The following is a 25,983-nucleotide window of genomic DNA, read 5'->3' on the forward strand; positions in this document are numbered from 1 at the left end:
CATATACAGGAAAGACAACCAATTCATAAAATATTTCCACTGCACCATTGTGCCTCAACAAGAGCAGCTAGAGATGGTAACCACTACACTAAAGTAATAATAAGATATCCACCACCATACCCCCCCCCCCCCCACAACAACCAGACATTGAATCCACTCCACAACCATCCCCAAGCAAATATTCACTGTCACAACCTCTTCCAACATATAAATAACATCTGAGGTCAGTGAGATGCAAATTAGCAGTGTACAAATCTGCTAATTATGTTTCTTGGTAGTATGAGACATACATTCTTCAGCATTTGAAGACTATCTATGAACATCATCTCTGGACCCATTATAATAAATTAACAAAGAATATAACACTCGCTCACCTCTGTCCAGTCTCGGAGGTGGACGATATTTGTATCCTGGCTGACTCCAATAAACTGGCACAGAGCCACGTACCTGAAAGTAATACATTTAATTGGTTACAATAATATCTAGATAATTTTTATAGTATCTTAATCAAATTTAGGTTAAGAATTATATATAAATAATTTTGAATATATAATTTACCAACAAATATACTGTAATTAAAACCTGAATACAGCACTACACTGTATTTAAGAGTAACATCCTACTATTCAACCTTTCTTCAAAGTCATATTTATTATTTTCTCTAAGTGAATGACTCCTATTTTATCAGTTTGAACATTTTATGATGGCCTTGGAACTGTAGTTTACATGTGACACTCTTGGATCACCTAACTGTGACTCTCTTGACCTTCCTACTTTTTTTTTATGTAACACTGCTCCTCTTTAATGATTTTGCCAGCCATACACATTTTTTCCCACATATTGTCTATCCATATGTATTGCCAATCATGGTCTCCATTCTACATATTACATTACATGACACATTGTACAACCAGGACAAGGAATGTCATACATATGTAAACAAGGTTACATGAAGGCGATGAGTCACAATAACGTGGCTAAAGTATGTTGACCAGACCACACACACTAGAAGGTGAAAGGACGACGACGTTCCGGTCCAGTCCTGGACCATTCTCAAGTCGACAATCGACTTGAGAATGGTCCAGGACGTACCGAAACGTCGTCGTCCCTTCACCTTCTAGTGTGTGGTCTGGTCAACGTTACATGAAACTTTACTACCAACACAGGTCCGTATGAGAGAGAGAGAGAAGGAACGGAAGAACGAAAACACCTTAGCTGAACATAAGAGTATACAGATGAGCTAAAAAAAGGACCAAGATAAAATGAGCGAGAATTGGGAGAGAATAAAGTTTGGTGATAAAAAGGCAGAGGACAAGAGATGGCTTCACTGAGGAGGACCATTCAGGGAACACAGGAAAACCAAGAAGAGTGTGCAGATGGAGAAGATCAAGAGGACTTAAAAAAAAAAAATCTAATTACACATGAAAATGAAATATTAGATGTGTGATTAAAGAACCCTAGAAGAAACGAAAATGTCCATGGGTTACATAACAGCCTAAAGACAGACAAGGAAGAGAAGATGGCTAAAGAAATAAAGAGGTTAAAGAGGGTCCCGGGTAGTACAGTGGAGGTTCGTTCTCGACTCACAACCAAGAATTCCGGGTTCGTATCCTGGATGGGACAGAAATGGTTGGGTGTGTTTGCAATCACCTAATGTACCTGTTCACCTAGCAGTAAATAGGTACCCAGGAGTTAGTCAGCTTGTAGTGGGGCTGTATTCTGTGGGAGGTCAATAATTCGACCTTGGTGGGGGGGGGGTACCTCAATATAAGCCTATATATAGTATATACTCTGGCTGCCTGTCCACAATGAATTATGAATTAAATAGCAAAAGACATTGAGGAAAGGCAAAAAATGTAGATATGATGGCAGATGAGTGGGGAACAGGACCAGACAGAACACCTTCAAAGAGGTAGCTAAATGCTCAATGGTAAGGCACATTGTAGAAACCTGCAATGATCATGCAGGTTGAGAAATATACTAGGCAGGAGTTGGAGAGGGAGAAAGCCACTATCATTTTACAATGTGCCACAGACACAAGACAAATATGACACGAGGCATATGTGAAGAGCTTACCAAATGTTTCAACCAAACTTTAGGAGAGAAAGACAGCCAGTTAAAAAGAATTTGATTGCTGTATAGATAGGTTTCAGAAAGGACACCACTGACTAGTGAAGGTGACCTTTCAGAGCAGTGCTCCAGTGAAATACACATAGTATTAACCTGGAAAATGAAAATGAAAGACTAAGGAAAATACCATAGTGTGTATGTTAGTCAGGACATCAAAAAAGGATATAGAGGAATAAAAAAGTAAAGGCAGAAAGGCATACAAAAAATGTAAATTAATCAGGTAACACAAGGGAAGCCATCATGACAGGCAGCAGAGCCTTCACTACAAAACAGTGACCTTCCATACCAGATGTAGCATCCTGGCATAAAAAAACTGCCAGATAAGAATACTCTCCTTCAAACCTAAGCACAGCCTCTAGAAAAGCACAAAGCATCCACATGCAATCAAAAGGGCCAAGCATGTTTTCTTTGAATATAAATGCACAACAACATTCAGTTAACTTAGAGGAAAGATCTACTCTCTATTTTCTTAATGAATGTATAGAAAAGCAGATATTTTTTCTTGCTAAAAGTGACAAGTGCTATACTGTGGAACCTCGACTTACGAATGCCTCTACTTACGAATTTTTCGAGTTACGACCCAATTTCGTCGGAAAATTTGATTTCGACTTATGACCTTTCCCTCGACTTGCGACTTTGTTGATACACGTATGGGTTGACCGAGCGCGTGCTTCCTGGTGACACGGGCGACCCCGCCTCAGTTTACCAGAGCCACCCGCTTAGTGATGATCGCACTTTAATTTTTTGTAAAGAATTTCATTGTTTTTGTGCTTTTTTTGTTTTTTTTAACATAAAAGTAATTATTATATATCATGCCATGGGTCCCAAGAAAGTTGATGGCACGGTTCAACCTAAGAAAATAGTCATGAGTAGAGGCAGTAGAGAATGTCCTTTCCTCATTTAGAAAGTGTGTGAAGTATGGGAAGAACTGCAAAATTTTGTTGAAAAAACTCACCCAGATAAAGCTGTAGCAGGTCATTGCATTGACCTTTTAAATGACAATGTGATGTCTCACTACAGACAAGTGTTAAAATGTAGGGAAAAACAAGTGTCTTTAGACAGATTCTTAGTAAGACAAGCAAGCAGTGAGCCACAACCAGGTCCTAGTGGTATGCAGGCAAAATGAAGGAGAGAGAGTACCCCACAGAAGTCATCACTGCCTGATGTAATAATGGAAGCAGACTCCCCTTCCAAACACTAACACCTCCCCTCCTCCCCACCTCCTCACCGTCTTCCATATGCCAACAAGAGTCATTAATAAAGGTATCATTTGCTATGGGAAAATTTGTTTTGAGTTACGACTTGTCTCTGGGAATGGATTAAATTCGTAAATGGAGGTACCACTGTATAGTAATGGCTTAGTGCTTTCTCCTGATTACCTAAGATTATCTAAAAAAAAAAAAAAAAAAAAAAATTTAAACACCATAAATTTTTGTTTACCCTCAATGAAAGCCAACAGGATATTAGTACTTTTTTTTTTTTTTTTTTTTTTTTTTTTTAGATATATACAAGAGTTGTTACATTCTTGTACAGCCACTAGTACGCGTAGCGTTTCGAGCAGGTCCCTGGAATACGATCCCCGCCGCGAAGAATCGTTGTTACAACCAAGTACTCATTTTACTGTTGAGTTAAACAGAGGCTACAGTTAAGGATTTGCACCCAGTAAATCCTCCCCGGCCAGGATACGAACCCATGACAAAGCGCTCACGGAACGCCAGGCGAGTGTCTTACCACTGCACCACGGAGACTGGTGAAAAGCACTGAACCTACACTGAAGGTCATTGAACTGAACAACCTACACTGAAAAGGTCAACCATATTGGCACACATTTGTGGGACAAGGTAAAACCTGTATGAATCAAACTACGTATCAAGAATATCAACATGACTGAAACTTTGTAGCAGTCTATTCAAGTTTTACTAAAGAACTGTAATAAGTCTATCTAATGTGGCACTCAACAACAACAGTACCTAATGTGGTACTCAACAACACCAACAAAACTTGGTCAGAGTAACAACTTTTGACAACCAGTCAAGTACTTTAAATTTATAAGTTTACAAATATGAGAGTTAACTAACCTGAACAAAGGCAACCCGGTGATGGGAATACGACACAATCTGCTCTGTCTCTACATAATTTGCCACATGGCCTTCTTCATCAACACCACGTCGCTTGTACCTGGTCCCGGCCCGATAACGACTTCTTCGAGATATTAACGTTAAAGTATAATGGTCACGTTTCTGAAAGACAAATTTGAAAAATTAAAAGCCGAGGTGGGTGACACATTCAAAATAAGATCACAGTACTGTACTCTAAGTCTTACAAATATAGTAATAATAATTTATACAGTAACAATATTTTAAACTTTTGTACAAATGCTTAATTTGAAGTGTTCATGCCTGCCCTGAAAAGGAGTGTGAGGAGGCAGCAGGCATTAAGAATTTTATTGATGACAAAATTACACAAGACAGATGAATTAACAAATCTATTTTTATTTGCACCAAAGAGCAGCATGCAAGTTTTATTAACAATTAGGACACACCAGGAACAAGGAGAAAAGCTGACAGCATAATGCCAGGTGTTTTCTAGGGGGTGACATGATCTCTATCATGTCACCCCTAGAAAAGATGCTCATTGGAAAGAGATTCATCTCAGACTGATGTTGAACACTACATTACAGAAATGTCCATACAGAGTCAGGAGTTCATCTGGAGTGGCTTTTCAATTTTTTTCTACTCCCTAAGCCTGGCCTGGGGCAGGGCTTCACTTGTGATAACTTGGTCCAACAGGGTGTTGCTTGGAGTGGCCTGCAGACCCTCATATCCACTCCAACCCAGCTAGTCCAGCATTTCTTGCAGGAATTTGTCTAATTAATCCTTTAAGAAGTCCAACTTTGTTTTGGCAATATTTCTTATGCTTGCTGAGAAGGTACTGAACAGTTGTGGACCTCTGATGTTCAAACAGTGCTCTGATTGTGCCTTTAGCATGTAGCGAGTAGATTATCCCAATAATATACTCGCTCCAAATGCATTGTTAATATTCCTGTCAACCTTTGGAGATGAATGAGGTGAGGCGTTGCCCAGGCATATAAGCAGCAGAATAGCAAACATTAACCAGAGTCTACTTTCAAGTGTGGTCTAGAGCAGACACTTGCGAGATACTGTACCGACGCTCAGTGCGCTCAACTCACACCAAAGTATCACCTGTGTACTTCTGTATATTCAACTAAATATATATATAGTATCTTAGTGTCTGTGTTTATTTGTCACCATACTTTACGTAACAATAGAACCGTTACATTGGTGACCCCAGAGAGTTTTGACGATACCCAGCCACGATGGACTACAACATGGACTCTCACTGGACCTTTACTGCTACTGTTTGCTGTGATGGAACACTGCCAACACCCTCGCCACAGCTATGATTTTCATCGCGTCCATCTCTGCATTTTCATCTACTACGGCTTGCTGCTCCAGGCTTGCTGCTCCACGATCGTTACTCGCTCATCTGACAGCCTCATCAATGATTACATCATGTTGGATCTACAGCTTGTCCTGCCGACTCTCCGTCGCTGCCAGGGCACTGGTTGTCCTACGCCCACCACAGCTGCTCTGTCATCAGATTCATCTACACGTTCACTGCATTTTGATACTCGGTCGACTCAAGCCCTTTGCGCAGTACAGGACTTACAGCTTGCGTTTCCGACACTTCGTCGCCTTCAGGACAATTGAGCTCTAGATGTGATTACCTCGTTGTCCTAACTACGTGCCTACATTACCTCCTAATGTCCTGGTGCCCGAGCCCATCCGCCCCGGATCTAAATGCTCCACCAGCGACCCAAGGACGCAACAATTATGCACATTTTTCTCTCCTGCTACACCGAGCTTGTCCACACACTGCCTACATCTTTTGGTACCAGACTACAATTTCCACAGTCAACAATGTAGTACTCGGCGTATACAGTCCTAATCAACCCAAGACGCTACAGCTTCGACACAGAGCAGACAGCAGACTACGACCGCATCGAGCCGCCACGCTCTCGCTCCCCGAGTTTAGACACTCACAATTCTCAATCGAGCCGCCACGCTCTCCCACATAGAGCTCCACGACTCCGGCCTCACTCAGCTCTCTGCTCTGCTCCAGGCTTCGTCTCAACGTCTGCGACACTGCTAAATCCAGAGACACATCCGCCGACTACGCAGTTCACTTTTCGACCAGTTACCAGCAGCACCGCCACCTACGACAACGGACGATCCTGTACGACCTCCCACCCTACAACCCCAGTTACCAGCCGCACCACAACCTGATCCTACGACGACGGACGATCCTGTGCGACCTCCCACCCTAGGACCCCAGTTAGATGACATCAGCGAAGAGGAGGAAGTTAACTTTGATGGTTATGTAACGCGAGCAGGGCGTACAATTCACCGACCAGCTAAGTTCCTTGATCAAGTATTTTTCCTTTCATCCCCTGGGAGGGGGAGTTCTGTAGCGAGTAGATTATCCCAATAATATACTCGCTCCAAATGCATTGTTAATATTCCTGTCAACCTTTGGAGATGAATGAGGTGAGGCGTTGCCCGGGCATATAAGCAGCAGAATAGCAAACATTAACCAGAGTCTACTTTCAAGTGTGGTCTAGAGCAGACACTTGCGAGATACTGTACCGATGCTCAGTGCGCTCAACTCACACCAAAGTATCACCTGTGTACTTCTGTATATTCGACCAAATACATATATAGTATCTTAGTGTCTGTGTTTATTTGTCACCATACTTTACGTAACAATAGAACCGTTACAAGCATTCCTACTCCTCAATGGTTCCAGTCTGCATTTCCTTCCATATTGTTCACTCCAATATGTTGTTATTTTACTGTACAAATTTGTGGCTTGGCCTTCCAGTATTTTCCATGTATATATTATTTGATACCTCTCTCATCTCCTTTCCATAGAGTACATTTTGAGAGCTTTAAAATGGTCTCAATAATTCAAATGCTTTATCGTGTCTATGTATGCTCTATATGTTCTCTGTATTCCCTCTATTTCAGAAATCTCTTCTGCTCTGAAAGGGGAAGTGAGTACTGAGTAAAACTCATGGTGGAACAGCAGCAGTGATCTAAATAGTACGAGTATTGTCGTGGAATCCCTGGATTTGAACGTTCTCATAATCCATCCTATCATTTTCATGGCTGATGCTAAATTTGCTAGGATATGTTTCATAAATATCAGTCCTTTACAATTCCAAGATTTTATACATTTTTGCCTTCTATAAGTAGGTCTAATTGTGTCTTATACTCTATATTCCATTTAAGTGCTTCATTTCTACCATACCTAAGTACACTGTACCTGCAATTTATCACTGTTAAACACTTGTGCAATTTTCCATTGCCCAATCGAGGACTTTATTGATATCAGCTTGTAGTTTTCAGTGTCTTCTACAGAATTAATTTTCATGCTGATTTTTGTATCATCTACAAAGGATAACACAAAGCTGTGACTAGCATTTTTGCCTATATCTTATATGAGAATGAGAAAACAGGAGTGGTGCAAGAGCTTTTCACTGTTCTTGGATTTGATTTGATTGTTACTCTGCATTCTGTTTGACAGAACATTTTAAATACAAGGCCCAACTTTACCAGTTGTTTCTACTGATCTCATTTTATGGGCTATCATTCCATGGTCATACTTCTCAAATGCCTTTGCAAAGTCTGCATTTACAACATTTGTATTTTTTCTTCTAATGCTTCCATGATTTTGTCATAATGGTCAAGTAATTGCAAAAGACAGGATCTTCCCACTCTAAATCCACATTGATCTGGGTTGTGAAGTTCATTGTTCTCAATAAAACTGGAGATTTGATTCCTTATCACTCTTTCAAAATCTTATGTTATGTGTGATGGGATGTTAATGCAATTAGTCTATAGGTTTTATCCAAAGCTTTACTACCTCCCTTGTGTAGTGGAGCTATATCTGCTGATTTAAGTTCTTCTGGTATCTCACCTGCATCTGCTCTTTTTCTCCATATTACACCGAGCACCTATGCTACTGGTACTTTACATTTCTTCATAAATATTGAATTCCAGGAGTTGCTGAGTACATGGGCATGCTGTCAATTTCTCTTTCAAAGTCTGCTGTGCTTGTGTTAATATCAGTTATATTGTCTGGGGTCTGGATATTCCTCAGTAAAGAAGCTGTCCAGATCTTCAACTTTCATGTTGTTTATTTGGGTACTAAACATAACCTCATATTGCACTTTTAGGATTTCACTAGTTTCTTTATCCTCTGTGTATAAACTTTTACTTACATGTATAGGTTCAATACTGATGCAGATATTTTATTTCCATGTACACATATGTGAAAAAAATAAGATTTTGTACACTAGCTCTCCACATATGTCAGTTGCTTAAATTAGAAACTGTACTTGTGGTCGTTCTCGAGCCCATTGCTGATATGACAATGTGCATTGAATTTTGTAACTAGCTCATCAAAATTGTAACTTGCGTAGCTATATGAATTGTTGGGCTCAGTCCCTGATGCCCATTATGTGCCTCTGTAACCCTTTCCACTACCGCCCACAAGAGGGATATGGGGTGCATAATAAATAATCTAAACTTAAAAACGCTTTCTCTTCTATGGTTATCTCTTACAATTTAATTTCTTCATACTGGCATGATTGCTTCAAAATCTGCTGTATTTCTTTGAGATCCCTGATTAGATTTCCTTTGATTTCTTTGTTGTGATAGTCATGTTTGCTTAAAAACTTCTGTTATTTTTCCTTCTTTTGGAGAGTCATCTGCATTCACTTTCTTGGGTGGTCCTCTTTCTAACCTTCTACAAAGGAACATGCTTCAAGCAGACTTTGTATGCTTCAGCAGACAACTGTTCTATTCCTTGCATGGGAGTTTTGCTACTTAAGACTGTTTCACAGTGGATGTTTGCAAGTTCTATACTTATCTTTTCCTAGTTAAGAGTCTAATTGTCAAAACAAAGAGTTCATTGAATAACCTCTTACTTCTTAATCCTTCTGGACGTATTACAAATACTGGTGTTAGTCTGAACTTCAATGAGCTTGTGATCTGAGTATTTAGTATCTGAGATTGTAATGTCACTACAGTATTTATTTCTTCATTGTTTACAAATATCATATAAAGTGTATTTAAGTAAAAAACCAGCAGTTGACTGTAATGACACACCATTTTCTGGGTGAGATCAGGAGGCTCTCCAGAGCTATACTGGGCTGATGTGTTTATATTAGACCGTGGCAACAGTGTCAATCAATGGAGTTCTAGGCCTACCGGGGACCACAAGCAAGAACCTGGCCCCCCTAAGAGAGTCATGAGGACACCCCCATGTGGTTGGAAGCAGTCTATGTCTGCCATCTACCAGGTCAGGCACCCAGAAAGGATGTAATCCCAAAACAAACTACAGCTGGTTAAAAATTGCAAACCAAAAGCCGAACGAGCAGGTAGAACTCCCCAATCAGAAAACAAACAAACAAGTATGACATTGGTGCACCGCTGTCTGTGCAGCTCCCCCCCCCCTCCTCCCTGGCAAGGGGAAGGAGCCCCAAACCTCCCACACTGGCTACCAAACCCCAATTCAGAGGCTGAATATAAAAAACGCGAAAAAACAGCCAACTATATGGAGGGAGGGATGCCAGGGAGCCTCTGTGTCTCACCCAGATAATGGAGTTTCATTATATTCAATGCTAGTTTTCTGTGGAGAGCCCCTTCGGCTCCCCAGAGCTACCTAACCAAAGATAAAGGAAAAGAGGGACTTACCTGGGAGGCGGCCACCATTTGCTCCTCAACTCGAAGTCGAGACAACTGGCAGCAATCTGCGACACAAGACTACACAAGCCCAAGAAGGGCCTGTAACATTAATGAGGTACCGTGCAGCCAGGACCCTGTTCAACCTCCAAAATCCCCATGCCCGAATGACAGTCCAGAATACATTACCAAAAACAACAGCCACAGCCGCGAACTTACGAACATTACGGGCACGGGGATAGACCACAGGCTGGCTGGACAGAATAATCCTGCAGACGACCTGGGAGACCCGCACTCTGGAACAGGGAACATGGGAAACCTTGTCAATCCAAAGCGCGTCCCCTGCTACGTAGGCCAGTGGCTCGCAAGTAATGGTGAAGAGCCACAACCAGACACAAAACATGATGCACCCCGCCTGGCCGAACCTAGCAACTTCAACAACCCAAGGACCCCTCCAAAAAGCAGCAGTCTCATTCCTTCGCCAGAAAAGAAGGAGACAGCTGCAAATGAACAAAACTACCACCAGGACCAAAAGAGTAGAAATCCCCTGCACAGGAGGAGACCATGAAGCTCCCAAACCCAACCCCCAGACGCCTATGCCAACAAGGGAAGAGCCTTAGAAAAACAGTCCTGAACCGAAGTGACCACCACAAACCAAGGAGAAGAAAGAAAAGAGAGCAACTGGGCCAACGACCAGGATGGCTCAGACGGCGCATGAACAGGCCAGAGGTGAAACAAACACCCGAGAAAACTTGCAGAATGGAGCATAAGTGACACCAACTCCGAACACAAGTTGCAGCAGCTCTGCCAGCAGCGCACGATACTGAGACGACAATATTCGGCATAAGATTATGGTCCTGAAACAACCAAGAGAGAGAAAAGACAAAACAATTTGATCAGAAATCGAAGACAACCTACGAAGTCAAAAAATGCTGAGAGGACCGCCAGGAAACTTAAATTAATACTGCCGCAAGGTAGTACACCATCAACGAAGTCACCAGATCACCATACAAGTGGTGATAAACCCACATCAAAAAGACCAGATGCAAAGATGGAAGGAGAAGATCGAACCAGCCACGTACCGGACCGGACCGATCTTCCGAAAGAGGCAGAGCAGCGGGAAGACTCTAGGGTTCAGACGCTGAGCAAGCAGCACCTGAAACCAAGGCTGGGCCGGCCACCAAGGGGCCAACAGGACTACTCTTCGCTGGTAAGTCCCCAAGCAAGCCAGGACCAGGAGCAACAATTGAACTCGGGGGAAGAGGTACAGGTAACCCCCACCTCGACCAGGGCTCCGCATGCATCGTAAGATATCTCGACTAGGTCGACGCGAAGAGGTCCATGGGCACCCGAACATCTGGCAGAGCCAACGGAACGAGTCGGTGTCGACCGTCCATTCCGTGGATAGGAGAATGAAATGGGACAGGCTGTCCGCCAGGATGTTGGACACTCCCCAGATATGAACTTCCAGGATAGCCAAACCCCAAGAATCCAGCAGACAAGTCACTCGAAGCAACCAGCCCCAAAGAGCCAAGGACCAAAGAGAACTCTGCAGTTCAGACAAAGAACCACAAGAGAGCAGTCCGACTGGTGCCGGATCGTAGAAGCCCAAGCGTCCCCGAACCCTCCGAAGCGACAACTAAACCGCTACGAACTCCCGCACCGTGCCCAAAAGAAGGACAGAGCCCACCGCCCCTGGCCGGCATGGTGAGCACTAGTCACAAAACCCCGGCCGAGAGACGAGGCATCTGTGAACACATCGAGTGAGGGCTCGGGTAGGTGCCAAGGCACTGAACCCCAAAAAATGCAACGACTCAAGGGGCCCTGGAGGCCAAATCCAGCTATCACAAGAGAGGCGGAAGGAAGGTCCCCGAAGGAACCCGAACAGAGGCTGAAGCCAGACCCGACCCAATGGGTAAACCAGCACTGGCAAAGTTCAGACTCACGCACAGCTGCTCGAGCAACTGCCGAGTGATCCAGGAACCCACCAGAAACAGCTGAAGGTGGGACTGCATTTGCAGTAACACCTCCAGAGGAAGAGACAAGAAATAGGTCCTAGAGTCCCACACGAGGCCCAGCCAGGTCCGAACCTGGGACGGAACCAGATGGGATTTCCTCCAGTTCACCAGGAACCCAACCCGGCAAGCTGGGAAAGAACCACACCCCTGACGATCAGACAAGCAGACCAGCTTGGAGCCCACACTAACCAGTCATTGAGGTAGGCCAGAACCCGAACCCCTAGCAGAAGCAGATGGGACACCACGACCCGGGTAAAACGTGTGAATATGTGAGGTGCCAGATTCAAGCCAAAAGGAAAGCAACGAAAGCAGTAAGCTTGCCACCTCACAATGAAACTGAGCTAATCCCTGAACTCAGGGTGAATTGGGACGTGCCACCCAGAGGTCCAGAGATACCATCCAAGAACCCGACTCCAAAAAAAAGTCAGACCTTGGACAGAGTGGTCATGAGAAAGGAGACATAAAGAATCCAGGGGATTCAGATGGGACAAGTCCAGAATGAACCACAGAGCTTGAAACAGGCGGGAAACCCACCTGAGGGATGAGGTCATTTTGACCACGCCAAAGCGCACCCACTCCAAAATGACCTGACGGAGCGCAGGAAAAGAAGCCTGCCCCGCTAAGCCTAAACCCCCTGAAGGAGCCGCCGGCCACTGGCCACAGGCCAGAGGACACCACCCGAAACGCCCTACAAAGAAGCAGAAACTCTTCTCACGAGAAGCCGACCGATGAGCAAAGCGAGCATTGCGCTGACCACATGACGCCGATACCAAAGAAAGTGCCGGCTCCGAAACTGGCACCAACAGCCCAGAAAAACCTGAGCCCTGGCCCGACCCTTCTGAGAAGCCCAAGAACGGCCACCCTAGAGAAGCAACAAATCCGACATAGGATGACAACTAGACGGGGCCACCGACAAAAACTGAGTGACAGCAGCTTCCGCAAACAGCAATGGACAAAAAGGTGACGAAAACCTAAGATCCAGGGCCCAACCAGATTCCAAGGAGAGAGCAAGCATGGCCTGACGGCATGTGAGGCGAGAAGCAAAGCACATAGACACCGCTTCCCCTGAGAATTGGCACAAACAACTTTAACAGCGTGGTCGACACACTAGCTGTTGCGGCCAGCACCCCCAGATGAAGGGCCAGCAATCAATGCCTCCACATCCTCCCCAAGCCAGTCCAAGGACAATTTGAGAAGGGAGAAAGAAGCGCAAGACTGAGACCAAATGTGTGTGAGTGCGCAAGTCCTCACCAGCTAAGGACACCGAAAGGGTGGGAACCTGCACATGCAGCTGTACAAGGGCCAACATCCTGTGGAAGCACAGAGGCAAATAAGCACTCATTAAAGCGCTCAAACCCGCCCTCCAGGTAAACATGCAGAATGGTAGCAAAACCACGCAGGAGGTAAGTTGCAATGGCCTCCCGAACCTCCTTAAGCGAGATTCGAGAGGCAGAAAACCTCTGGAAAGAGGGAGCCAAGGAACCCAGGGAACCCAGAACCGAACCCGAGGAGAAGCAGATCCAAAATCATACTAATACAGGCAATGGGGGGGTAGGAAAATCCCTCCCCCTGCAACAACAAACTCCGCGAACAGGGCACCAAAATCCAAGCGGGATCAAAGCCCCCAGGTCAACTCCTCCCCATCCCCGGGGCAGAGCCGTCCTCCACAACCTCCACCCCTGAAGAAAAGCCAGAGTCCAAGGGAAAGGCAGGAAAGAAGGGGGTCTGCTGGTAGGACCCAGATGCCTCGGAAGGAGGAGCAGACTCAAATGGGGTAGCCCCCGAACCCGCCTGAGCCTCAACACCTACTTAACCCTGCCCCGACTACGAAACCCTCAGACATTTGGGAGCCGGGAGCAGGGGGATGGATGGAGTATGGCAAACAGCGCAAACTGGGGAAAGACTTAACCAAAGTCAAGAGACTAACGCCCCCAAGTCCGGGTCCCTGTAACCAAAACGGGGCAGTCCTGGGACACCCAAGCGGACAACCAACCTAGTACGTGGCAGCAACAAAAACCGAGTATGCAAAGCGGATGTCACCTGAACCCGGATTTCAGTGATAATAGAATGGGTAAACTGGAGCACGAGCAGAGAACACATCTCGCAAGACTCCAGGTCAAAGGTGTCGTTGACCCAATAGGCAGCATCACCAAGACAAAACAGGCGACTGTCACCCTGAGACAAGGGCACAGAACAGCCTTCAATCTCGCACAAGACGAAGTGGAAATCAAAGACACATCCATCAGTCAACCGAGCCTCGACAGGGTTTTCCAGGACCCATAAGCTGTCTACTATGGCAAGCCCAGGCAAGGTACTGCTAGCTAGTTAAACCCAAAAGCTAACAAAGGGGAATGAGTTATTAACTGGACTCTTGTGATGTGTACAAGTATGAGGAGCCTAGAGGAGGGCCACCAAAATACCCTATGTGGACTAATAGGCAAACAAGGCGGACCCCCCCTAATGGCAAGAAAATAAAAATAAATGAAAAACTCCGCAAAAGCACAACGCCACCAGAAGGAACAGGAACATAGCCACCGTGTAGGTAAGCGAGCAGCGCAGCACCTTGCACCCTAATCAGCAACAACACCACTTCCTACCCAATCTTAAGGTTATCTTTGAGATAATTTTGGAGCTTAGTGTCCCGCAGCCCGGTTCTCGACCAGGCCTCCACCCCCAGGATGCAGCCCGTGACAGCTGACTAACTCCCAGGTACCTATTTACTGCTAGGTAACAGGTGCATCAGGGTGAAAGAAACTCTGCTCATTGTTTCTCGCCGGCACCCTGGATCGATCCCGAGACCACAGGATCACGCGTCCAATGTTCTGTTCACTCAGCCACCGGCTCCCCCAACAATATGGATCATGAGGCTCGGCCTAGAAACCGTCAGGACTCTGGCGGTTGTCCCCCACAACCTGGTCATGACTCTTCCCAAGGCCAAATGAAGGCCACAAAACCTCAGCTGTCCCCAAGAGCAGGGTAAATGCCGAGCAGCAAGAACCCCCTACGGAAGTGGAATCCCGAAGTCTCTATGGACGTTAACCCTAGAACCCAAGGGTAGTACTTACAGGGTGCTTAGGGAAGGTAGCCCCTAAGTGCATGCAGCCCCAGTACACTGAATTTTCTCCTAGCCACTGCACCACAAAGAGCAGGAAACACTACTAAGGAACAAATCCGCCAAGAGATCGAGACCCACGTCGACGACCACCCCAGAGTGAAGCAGCCTACGAACTGGAAGTGTGAGTAGCCGACATGGGGGCGGGGTCCGGGGCAAGGGTTCCGTAGACAAGCGGCGGGGTGGTGGTAAATGACATTTGCTTGTTTCCTTATGTTTTTGGGGGAGTTTTGTCTCTCTGTTCGGTCTTCAGTTGCAATTTCTTACCAGGTGGGGTTTGTTTTGTTATGCCTACCTTTCTGGGTGCCTAACCCCAGTCGATGGCAGACATGGAATGCTTCCAAACACATGGGGGTTTCCATAAGCCATTGCTCCCTGTGCCTCTCTGAGGGGGCCAGCTTCTGGCTCGTGGTCCCTGGTAGGCAGAACTCCAATTGACTGATGCCCCAGACTAATATAGCATATATCAGTTTGCTTCCCTCTTTCCTGCCTGGATCCAGGAAGCCAGAGGGGCTCCCCACAGAAAATCACACAATCCATTCCAGCCAATCTCCTTTGTCTGCCTGATCCCTGCCGCCCACCTGCCTGATCCCCTTCAATCATCCACACACCTATTTTTCCTGCCCAACCATTCCATCCCTCTTTCCTGCCTGATCACTCCCCATCTATCCTATCCCTCTTGCTTAATCTTAAATACTGCCCTCCCCCTTCCCCCCTGCACAATATGTTTAAAGCCCATCCATCCACCTGCCTGAACTTAGTACAGTATAATTCTTGAAACTACCAAGCTAATATACTTCTTGTGACTACTAGAAATATTCCTCAATACAGTATTTGCAAATTTGTTTATACATTTTTCAAGATTATATTTATTTGTTGTTGAGATCTTGCACAAGGTCATATCCCTTCCCTAGCAAACTTTTGAATTGGTTTTAAATTTAACAACTGTATTAAAAAAACTCTACCGCACAATTACAATACTAATCTTCATTATATAGTACCATCATACAAAAATGTTTTACATTTCATGTCAATATTCAAGTGTTCTTCAAATATTGCATCGCACAATACTAATCTTCCATATACAGTACCATCACACAAAGGTGTTTTAATTTTTTAAGTTAATATTCAAAAGATGTTCTATAAATATTACATGGAGGCTGAGGTATCAGTTTATAACTAAAATCACAACTGTATATAATTATCACACAATGTGAGAAAGAGAAAAGGAAAAAATAGTTCCTATTATAAATTTCTTTGCCTTAAATTTCATCTCAAGTAGGGTATCCCTCACAGAAAAAATGTACATAGTTCTGACTTACTTGTTTATCATCGGAATCATCAGGAGAAATTACAGCTGCATCAAGGGGTACGGCTTCCGTTTGTACAAAGCCCTGTATCACAGGAACAATCCACACGTCAAAATTTGTGTCCTGCCAACAGAATATTTTCATGTCATTAATCACCTGTGAGAAAATTCTGTACATTGGATAACAATCACAATTGACACTAGTACAGAGTCTGAAGAAAAATACCATAAAGATTATATTTAAGGGTATGAGGTTAAAAGACTACAATACAGACAGTGCTGTTGAACTTGTTGTTGAAATTAGAATTTAAAATATTAAAAAAAAAAAGTGTTCTGAGGCTCTAGGTACATAAAACTATCATAACTACACCAAAAGTATTTAACTTAAACTTTAATCACTGCACTGCGCAGATTGACTTAAGACACCCGATTAGGGTTGCGTAGTGTCATATGGCACTTTTACACATAGGGAGCAATTCAAAATTCTCCAGGCTACATGAGGCTAACATCCTGTGCCTCAGAATTTTAGTAAACATACATCATCTTGGAAAAAAATTGTCAGCATCTGTACTGGCTTTGAGAGCCTCAGTACTGAGAAAGCGACCAAGGCTGGCGCATGCAGGAGCAACTCACAGCACCACTGTGCAACTAAGGCCACAGCACTACTTAGTAATGATGAATAAAATAGGTTTTACATTGATACAGTGCTACCTCGGCTTACGAGTGTCCCTGGTAACGAGTTTTTTGGGTTACAAGCAGGATTTGCTTGGAAAATTTGTATCGGGATATGAGGGTTGCCTCAGGATACGAAGGGTGTTGATACGCGTACAGGGTGACCTAGCGCATGGTGACACGGCGATCGCCGCTCAATTTACAGTGCTTCGCGCCCTGGTGACTATCCCGCCTGAATTCTTCACAAGGATTTACCGTTTGTTTTCGGAGTTTTTGCTATTTCAGCATAAAATTTGTTATAATATATATCACAATGGGTCCCAAGAAGGCTAGTGGTAAGGTTCAAGGCAAGAAATCGCATGTGAAGATGACAATAGAGGAAAAGCAAGAGATCATTCGGAAGCATGAAAATGGTGCACATGTTGTTGAACTTTGTAGGCAGTACAACAAATCCACGTCAACGATATGCACTATACTTGCCAAGAAAAAGGACATTATGAGTGCTAAAGTGGCAAAAGGTGTATCAACAATCACGAAACAAAGACCACAAATACTTGAGGATGTGGAAAAGTTGTTATTAATTTGGATACATGACAAGGAGTTAAAGGGTGGTAGTGTTTCAGAGGCCATCATTTGTGAGAAAGCCAAGGTATTGCACGAAGACCTTGTAAAGAAAACTCCTGGAACAAGTGCAGATACGAAAGACTTTAAGGCAAGCAGGGGATGGTTTGAGAAATTTAGAAAAAGAAATGGTATTCATAGTGTAGTGAGGCATGGGGAGGCTGCCAGCTCAGACAAACCAGCGGCTGAAAGATTTATTGAAGAATTTAAAGAGTTTGCAGAGGCTGAGGGATACCTACCACAACAGGTGTTTAATTGTGATGAGACAGGACTGTTCTGGAAAAGATTGCCTAAGAGGACATACATTACCAAGGAGGAAAAATCAGTGCCTGGACACAAGCCTATGAAAGAGAGGTTTACACTTGTGCTGCGTTCAAATGCGAGTGGCGATTTGAAAATTAAACCCTTGCTAGTGTATCATTCTGAAAATCCAAGGGTTTTCAAACAGTATAAAGTGCAGAAAAACCAAATGTGTGTGATGTGGAGGGCTAATAATAAGGCATGGGTGACTAGGATTTTTTTTTTGGAGTGGGTGAATGAAGTGGTGTGCCCTGCCATAGAAAAATATCTGCAGGAGAAACATTTTCCACTCAAGGCCCTGCTTCTCCTCAACAATGCTCCTGCTCATCCTCCAGGCTTGGAAAATGAATTGTTACACAGATACAGTAAATTTCTCATAATAAAGTTCCTTCCTCCTAACACCACTCCTCTAATTCAGCCTATGGCCCATAAAATCATAGTGAATTTTAAGAAACTTTATGATAGGGAACTTTTCCGGAAATGTTTTGAAGTGACATGAAGCCACAAAACTCACCCTCAAAAAGTTCTGGAAACACCATTTTAACATTTGTAGTGCTTTAAAACTCATTGACAAAGCCTGGCAAGAAGTGACTCAAAGAACCCTGATCTCTGGCTGGAGAAAATTGTGGCCTGAATGTGTAACAGAACTAGACTGAGGGGTTTGAGCCTGTAAATGATGTACCTATTGTTGAGGAAATTGTTACTCTGGGCTGGCAAATGGGCTTGGAATTGGATGGTGATGATGTGGAGGAGTTGGTGGAAGAACACAACGAAGAACTGACCACCAAACAACTCCAAGCCCTTCAAAAGGAACAGCAAGAAGATACAGCTGAAGATGTTTCTCCAGTGGAGGTGGATGAGGCAGCAGCGAATGTCCCTTCCGCAACCATTAAGAAGTGGTGTCAGATGTGGGAAGAAATGCAAACTTTTTATTGAAACGACTCACCCAGAGAAAGCTGCAGTAGGTCGTTGCATTAATCTTTTCAATGACAATGTGATGCCTCACTACAGAGACATCTTGCGAAGAAGGGAAAAACAATCAATGAACCGCTTTGTTGTGAGAACATCGAGCAGTGAGCCACAACCAGGACCTAGTGGTATGCAGGCAAAATGTGCCAGAGAATGCACCCCAGAGGTCCTCACTGCCTGATGTTATAATGGAAGGGGACGCCCCTTCTAAAATGTAATACCTCTCCTCCCCCCTCCTCACCATCTTCCATACGCCAACAGCAGTCATCAGCAAGGGTAATTAATAACTTGAACATAGTTTTGTAGTGTAGACTGCGATGAATTAGGTATAAAATTTAGTTTGAAGTGAGGTTTTTGGGTAGTCAGGAACGGATTAATTCATTTCCCATTATTTCTTATGAGGAAATTAGCCACAGTTTATTTGTTTTCGGGTTATGAGCCGTCTCCAGGAACAGATTAATACTCTTAAACCGAAGAACACTCTTCGTCATATAACGCTTTGAAACTACTGACGGTTTTGGCCTCCACCACCACCTCACATTAACTTGTTCCAACCGTCTACCACTCTGTTTGTGAAAGTGAATTTTCTTATATTTCTTCGGCATCTTTGTTTAGTTAAGTTTAAATCTATAACCTCTTTTTCTTGAAGTTCCAGGTCTCAGGAAATCTTCACTATCAATTTTATTAATTCCTGTTACTATTTTGTATGTAGTGATCATATCACCTCTTTTTCTTCTGTCTTCTAGTTTTGGCATATTTAATGCCTCTAACCTTTCTTCGTAGTTCTTGCCCTTCAGTTCTGGGAGCCACTTTAGTAGCATGTCTTTGCACCTTTTCCAGTTTGTTGATGTGCTTCTTAAGATATGGGAACCACACAACCACTGCATATTCTAGCTTTGGCCTAACAAAAGTTGTAAACAATTTCTTTAGTATTTCCCCATCCATGTATTTAAAAGCAATTCTGATGTTAGAAAGCGTAGCATAGGCTCCTCGTACAATGTTCTTTATGTGGTCCTCAGGTGATAGTTTTCTATCTAGAACCACCCCTAGATCTCTTTCTTTATCAGAATTCTTTAAAGATTTCTCACATAATTTATTGGTTGTGTGGGATCTATGTTCTCACATTCCACATTCAAAACATGGCATTTATTCACATTAAATTCCATTTGCCAAGTGGTGCTCCATATACTGTACTTATTTTGTCCAGGTCTTCTTGAAGGGCATGACAGTCATCTAGTTTTCTTATCTTCTCCATTATCTTAGCATCATCAGCTAACATATTCATATAATTCTGTATTCCATCTGGTAGATCGTTCATGTAGACAATGAACATTACCGATGCAAGAACTGAACCCTGTGGTACTACACCTGTGACATTCCTCCAATCAAGTACATTGCTTCTGAATACGGCCCTCATTTTTCTATCATTTAGAAAATTTTTCATCCATGTTAGAAGCTTACCTGTTACCTCTCCAATATGTTCCAGTTTCCTAGAACAACCTCTTATGTGGAACTCTGTCAAAAGCCTTTTTTAGGTCCAGATAGATGCAGTCAACCCAACCATCTCTTCCTGTAAAATCTCTGTGGCTCGATCATAGAAACTGAGTAAATTCTTTACACAGGATCTTCCAGATCGAAAACCATACTGTCTGTCTGATATTATATTGTTTTTCTCCAGGTGTTCTACTCATTTAGTTTTAATTATTTTTCCACACACCCACCCACAATTATAATTCACAATTATACATGAAAGAGTGGAAAATACTTGCACTGTTACATATCCCCCTATCTCCCCTGTGTGTGTGTGTGTGTGTGTGTGTGTGCGTGTTGATGTGGTGCGAGGTAATACGAGGGTTTTTGACTAGCTTCAATCCGCTGACACAGCAGTACTCAACAAGGAGGGCCTTGTGTACTGCAGGACCAGCCTGGGTCCTGTAAGGGTTAGTTTTGCTTCTCAGTCCCTATTTGGGCATGAGGAAGAATACGTACACAGCTTTCCCACGTTGGAGGTGGCTGGTAGATTCAGTTAGAGACAAGCTTTCAGAGAGGGAAGGTGACAGCCAGCTTCCTCACCCTGATGGGTGACAGCCAGGCACAATGTATACACATGACCTACTTTATATATGCAAATTTACATAAATAATCTATTACTGAACCATTATATTTTTAACATAATACAGTACTGTACAGTACTTGGAATTGGAATTATGAAATGCAACATTTTTTTGTCTAACAAAACATTGTTACATGTAATTTGAACAAAAAATTTCATTTTCCTTACCTCTTGATTAATGAGATCTATAAGCATATGTTTGTTCCAAAAAAAATAATCATTCGCTCTGCGCCAAAGCGGTAGACTAGCATTGTAGGAGTCACTTTGCCGTTGTAAGGAGCTTGTGAGATCCGCCTCACAAGAGTAGTAAAAGGAGTCGGAGTCATTAAACATCTTCATTAACTCATCCAAAACTCGTCGCTCATATCGTTCCTTGTCCCTTCCATCCCTGCGAGCTCTTGCACCCTGAAGCACATTTATGCTGTCTTGAACTTTGGACATGATTAAAACTATAAAAGCAAAAGTGCTATTAATGCCACAATTTTCAAGTAAAACAGTTAATTAGCAAACTAAATTTTATACAAATTGATAATTGAAAATCATTTGATAAAAATTAGTTAAGGAAAACCATGTAATACTTTCTAAAATTTAACAAGCTCTCAGACAACTATCAGAACTCATGAAAGATGATAACCTTTGACCTATATATCACTCAGTTTAACAGCCTTTTATAATTAGTAGAAGAAAACATTCCCATACCAGCATTAATACTTCTGAGAAAATCAGTTGGAGTCATGAGGAGGGTTCAAACCTATGCTCTGAGTACTCCCAAGCAATTGTCTGGTTGATATGTCATGGTAATGTGATTTCTTTGTATATTTGAAGAGATGTGTTGAGGGTAGAACTCCTAGACTACAACCAGTGCATGGAAACAATGTTTAAAACCCTGCTTTGGCTTCAGTTGGAAGCCTCAGGATCCCTAAAGGATTCAGTTTAATCCCAGGTTGTATTGCTTTTACCATATCGTGGTGTAATGGTCTAAGGTGTTTGCTTGGGATGCCCTGAGCATAGGAACAAATCCTCCTCAAGACTCCTACTTGATCTTCTCATTGATACATCACGTTAATGTGATTTCTTTGTGCAATTAATACTTACCTTACTAGTTCCTATACCTCCCTCCTATTCCTACCATAAATCCGATATTTTTCCCATAATACAAACACATTGATAAGCAAAGCTGTTAATTATGTTGAAATACCAACCATGATAACAATAGACCTGCTAACCTGTTTTCACCAGCCACTGCTTTACTCTTCAGCAGATTACTTACATTTCAAACCTTCCCTGATATAATTAAAACAGCAACTCCTATGCTGGTACACAGGGGGCAAATCACCTCAGTATAAAAATCTACAGACCAATACCTAATCTACCAATTTTAATGAAAATATTTTAAACTGAATATATAAGCAGCTATCATTTTATTTTACAAAACTTAATATACTAAGTCCAAAGCAATTTGGAATCAGATCTCAGAGGAGAAATAACGATGCCATAGAAAACTGCTGGATTTGATCCACTGTACTCAGAACTAAAAATACATATCCAAATAGTATCTTTAGTGACTTACGAGATGTATTGAAGCCATTAACCACATGGACTGTATACCTTCTGTCTCTCATTCCTGGCTGGATTGAGCTAATTTCCAATGACCTTTTAACATCATTTTTACCCAGCAGTGACTACTTTAAAAATGCCTTATGATGCTGATGCCAAGAATGTTACCTGCCAGACTTCCACTAATTATCAAGAGGATTCAGCAAATTATACGTCTCTGTAAATAATTCAGAAATTGTTCTCATTGTCCACTTCCATGGGGTGGAAAGGCATTTGTCCAAAGAAAATAAATGAGAGTAACAGAGGTAAAAAGAGCGATAACGACATTGTTTTAAACAATTAAAAAAGCCAGCGTTGAATGTAATGAAACGCCCTTTTCTGGGGGTAGCCCCAGAGGCTCCCTGACACCCTCCCTCCTTCCAGTTGGCAGTTTTTCCATCAGGATTCAAACTGAGGGGCAGACAGTGGGGCCGCCTGAGCTGACTGACCCCCTAACGAGCGGGAGTACTAGTTTGCATACAGAGTTACTCGTTTTTAGTTTCTTTTGTTTACACAGAATTCTTCACTTTTTGGGGTAATTGCTCATATTTTACCAGCTAGTTGTCTGTTTTGGATCGCCTATCTTTCTCGGCTACTACCCCAGTCAATGGCAGAATATGACAATACTTTACATGTAGTGCTCATATGCCATTGCTCTCTGAACTTCTCTGAGGGGGGCCAGGTTCTGGCTTATGGTCCCTGGTAGACTAAGAACTCCATGGAACTGATGACCCCAAACTAATGAAGCACATATCAGTTTGGATACCTTCAGAGAGCTGACAGGAATTCCCCCCAGAAATTGACATAATTGCATGTCACACACAAAAACTATTATACACAAATATTCTGCAAAATATAGTACTGTAATTAAGATTTCTATATACCTAATTCTTTCCTTTAAAAAAAGGGCTTTTCACTTTACTATCCATCATTCAACATATTTTTCAATTATAACAAAAAAAAACAGCGTTGAATGTAATGAAACGCCATTTTCTGGGCGAGACCCAGAGGCTCCCCGGAGGTATACCGGGCTGATGTGTATATATTAGACCGTGGCAACAGTCAATCGAAGGAGTTCTAGGCCTACCGGGAACCAGAGCCAGAACCTGGCCCCCTCAAGAGAGGCATGAGGAGCAATGGTCTAAAAACACCCCCGTGTAATTGAAAGCATTCTTTGTCTGCCATCTACCAGGTTAGGCACTCAGAAAGGTAGGAATTCCAAAACAAACTACTGCTGATCAAATGAATTGCAAGCCGAAAGCCAAACTAGCAAACAGAACTCCCCAATCAAAAACATGGAAACAAGTATGACGTCACTACAAATGTTGCACATCCATCTGCGCAATCCCCCCTCCCCAGGAGGGGGTTGGGAGGGTCCCAAACCTCCACACCGGCAACTCTCTTCAGTCCATTCAGCATTTTTTTGTCTCTTCGTAGGTAGTTTTCGATTTCTGATCGGGTTGTTTTGTCCTTTCTTTCTTGGTTGTATCAGGACTCTTATGATAAATACTGTCGCCTCGTATCGTGCAGCACTGGCGGAGCCGCTGCAGCTTGCATTCAGGGTGGATGTCACTTCTGCTCTATTCTGCAAGCTTTCTCGGGCATTATTTCACCTCTGGTCTGCTCATGAGCCGCCTGAGCCATCCTGGTCAGTTGGACCGGGTGCTCTCTTTTCTCTCCTCTCCTCGGTTTGTGGTGATTCCCTTCAGTTCAGGATTATTTTTTTAAGGCTATTTTTCTTCTTGGCATTGGCCTCTGGGGGTTGGGACGGGGAGCTTCATGCTCTCCTCCGGAGCAGGGGTTTCTGCTCTTTTGGTCCTGGTGGTCGTTTCGTTCGTTTGCAGCCCTCTCCTTTTCTGGCGAAGAATGAGCCTGGTGCTTTCCGAAGGGGTCCTTAGGTTGTTGATGCTTGGTTTATTCGGCCGGCGATGCATCATGCTTTGTGTCCAGTTGTGGCTCTTCGCCGTCATCTGCTGCGCCACGGCCTCAGTGACAGGTGACGCACTTTGGGTGGAACCAGTTTCCCTTCTTCCCTGTTCCAGGGCGTGGGTCTCCCAGGTCGTCCGCAGGATTATTTGGTTCAGCCAGCCTGGGGTCTATCCCCGTGCCCATGACATTCGCAAGTTCGCAGGCTTTGGCTGCTGTTTTGGGGAATATGTCCTGGGCTGACAATTCGGGCATGGGGGTTTTGGAGATTGAACAGGGTCCTGGCCTGCACGGTACCTCGTTAATGTTCCTGGCCCTTCTTGTGTGTGTGTAGCCTTGGGTTGCAGGTTGCAGCCAGTTGTCTCGACTTCGAGTTGAGGAGCGAATGACGACCGCTTCCCGGGTAAGTACCCTCTTTTTCTTTATCTTTTGTTAGGTAGCTTCGGGTATTCTAAGGAGCTCTCCACAGAAAACCAGCGTTGAATGTAATGAAACGCCATTTTCTGCAGATGGATGCGCAGCAGTTTGTAGGGATGTCATACTTGTTTCCTTGTTTTGATTGGGGAGTTCTGTTTGCTTAGTTCGGCTTTTGGTTTGGAATTTATTTAATCAGCAGTAGTTTGTTTTGGAATTCCTACCTTTCTGGGTGCCTGACTTGGTAGATGGCAGACAAAGACTGCTTCCAATTACACGGGGTGTTTTTAGGCTATTGCTCCTTGTGCGTCTCTTGAGGGGGGCCAGGTTCTGGTTCTAGTCCCCAGTAGACCTAGAACTCTTCGATTGACTGTTTCCACGGTCTAATATATACACATCAGTCCAGTATAGCTCTGGGGAGCCGAAGGGGCTCTCCACAGAAATTAATGTATTACGATGTTTTCTACAAAAATAGAACTTGTGGAATGTGAGTACTAATGGTGTGATAATATTGCTGGTGACAAGCTCACAATGCTGCATTTGCCATCTTGATAACCAAAGCGCACATCAGAAGATGAAGAAACGACAACATTTCGGTCCGTCTTGGACTATTATCAAGTTGAACGTCAACTTGATAATGGTCCAGGACGGACCGAAACATCTTCGTTTCTTCATCTTCTGGTGTGTGATGTAGTCATCATATCTTCAGTCATGTTATTGTGATACATCATTTACACATGTGCCATCTTGTCGCATTTCCAACCTTATGTAAAAATATCCGTAACAGGTTACTATGACAAACCCTTACCTGTCCAGTTGCTGTTACTGCAGCATTAACTGTTGCAGTTTTGATCGTTGATGTGACACTACGAATAGTACCAAATGTTTTGGAAAGCGCAACCTTCTGTTGCAAATCTCCAAATGGCAAACCTAATTTTCGCTCTCCAGCACCACTGAAAGGAAAGAAACATCACAGTGAACTTTTAACATATTTGAGATTTTCCAAAAACTATGAAAAAAGGTAATTCAAAGAA

General features: G+C 43.4%; 1 protein-coding gene across 2 annotated transcripts in view; it reads right to left on the reverse strand.

The window, feature by feature from the left end:
- sp3 (phosphatidylinositide phosphatase spermathreecae) overlaps positions 1–25,983 on the reverse strand; it is a 72,638-nt gene that overhangs the window by 39,420 nt on the left and 7,235 nt on the right. For both annotated transcript variants that reach the window (XM_045757723.2, XM_045757722.2), the window contains exons 4-8: positions 25,758–25,902; positions 21,182–21,418; positions 16,352–16,462; positions 4,209–4,370; positions 375–447 (exon numbers count right to left, since the gene is read on the reverse strand). In XM_045757723.2, the coding sequence (XP_045613679.1) occupies positions 375–447; positions 4,209–4,370; positions 16,352–16,462; positions 21,182–21,418; positions 25,758–25,902 (728 nt within the window). The remainder of the gene's footprint in view (positions 1–374; positions 448–4,208; positions 4,371–16,351; positions 16,463–21,181; positions 21,419–25,757; positions 25,903–25,983) is intronic.

This window comes from Procambarus clarkii, chromosome 67 (assembly GCF_040958095.1).
Source record: "Procambarus clarkii isolate CNS0578487 chromosome 67, FALCON_Pclarkii_2.0, whole genome shotgun sequence".
NCBI lineage: Eukaryota > Metazoa > Arthropoda > Malacostraca > Decapoda > Cambaridae > Procambarus > Procambarus clarkii.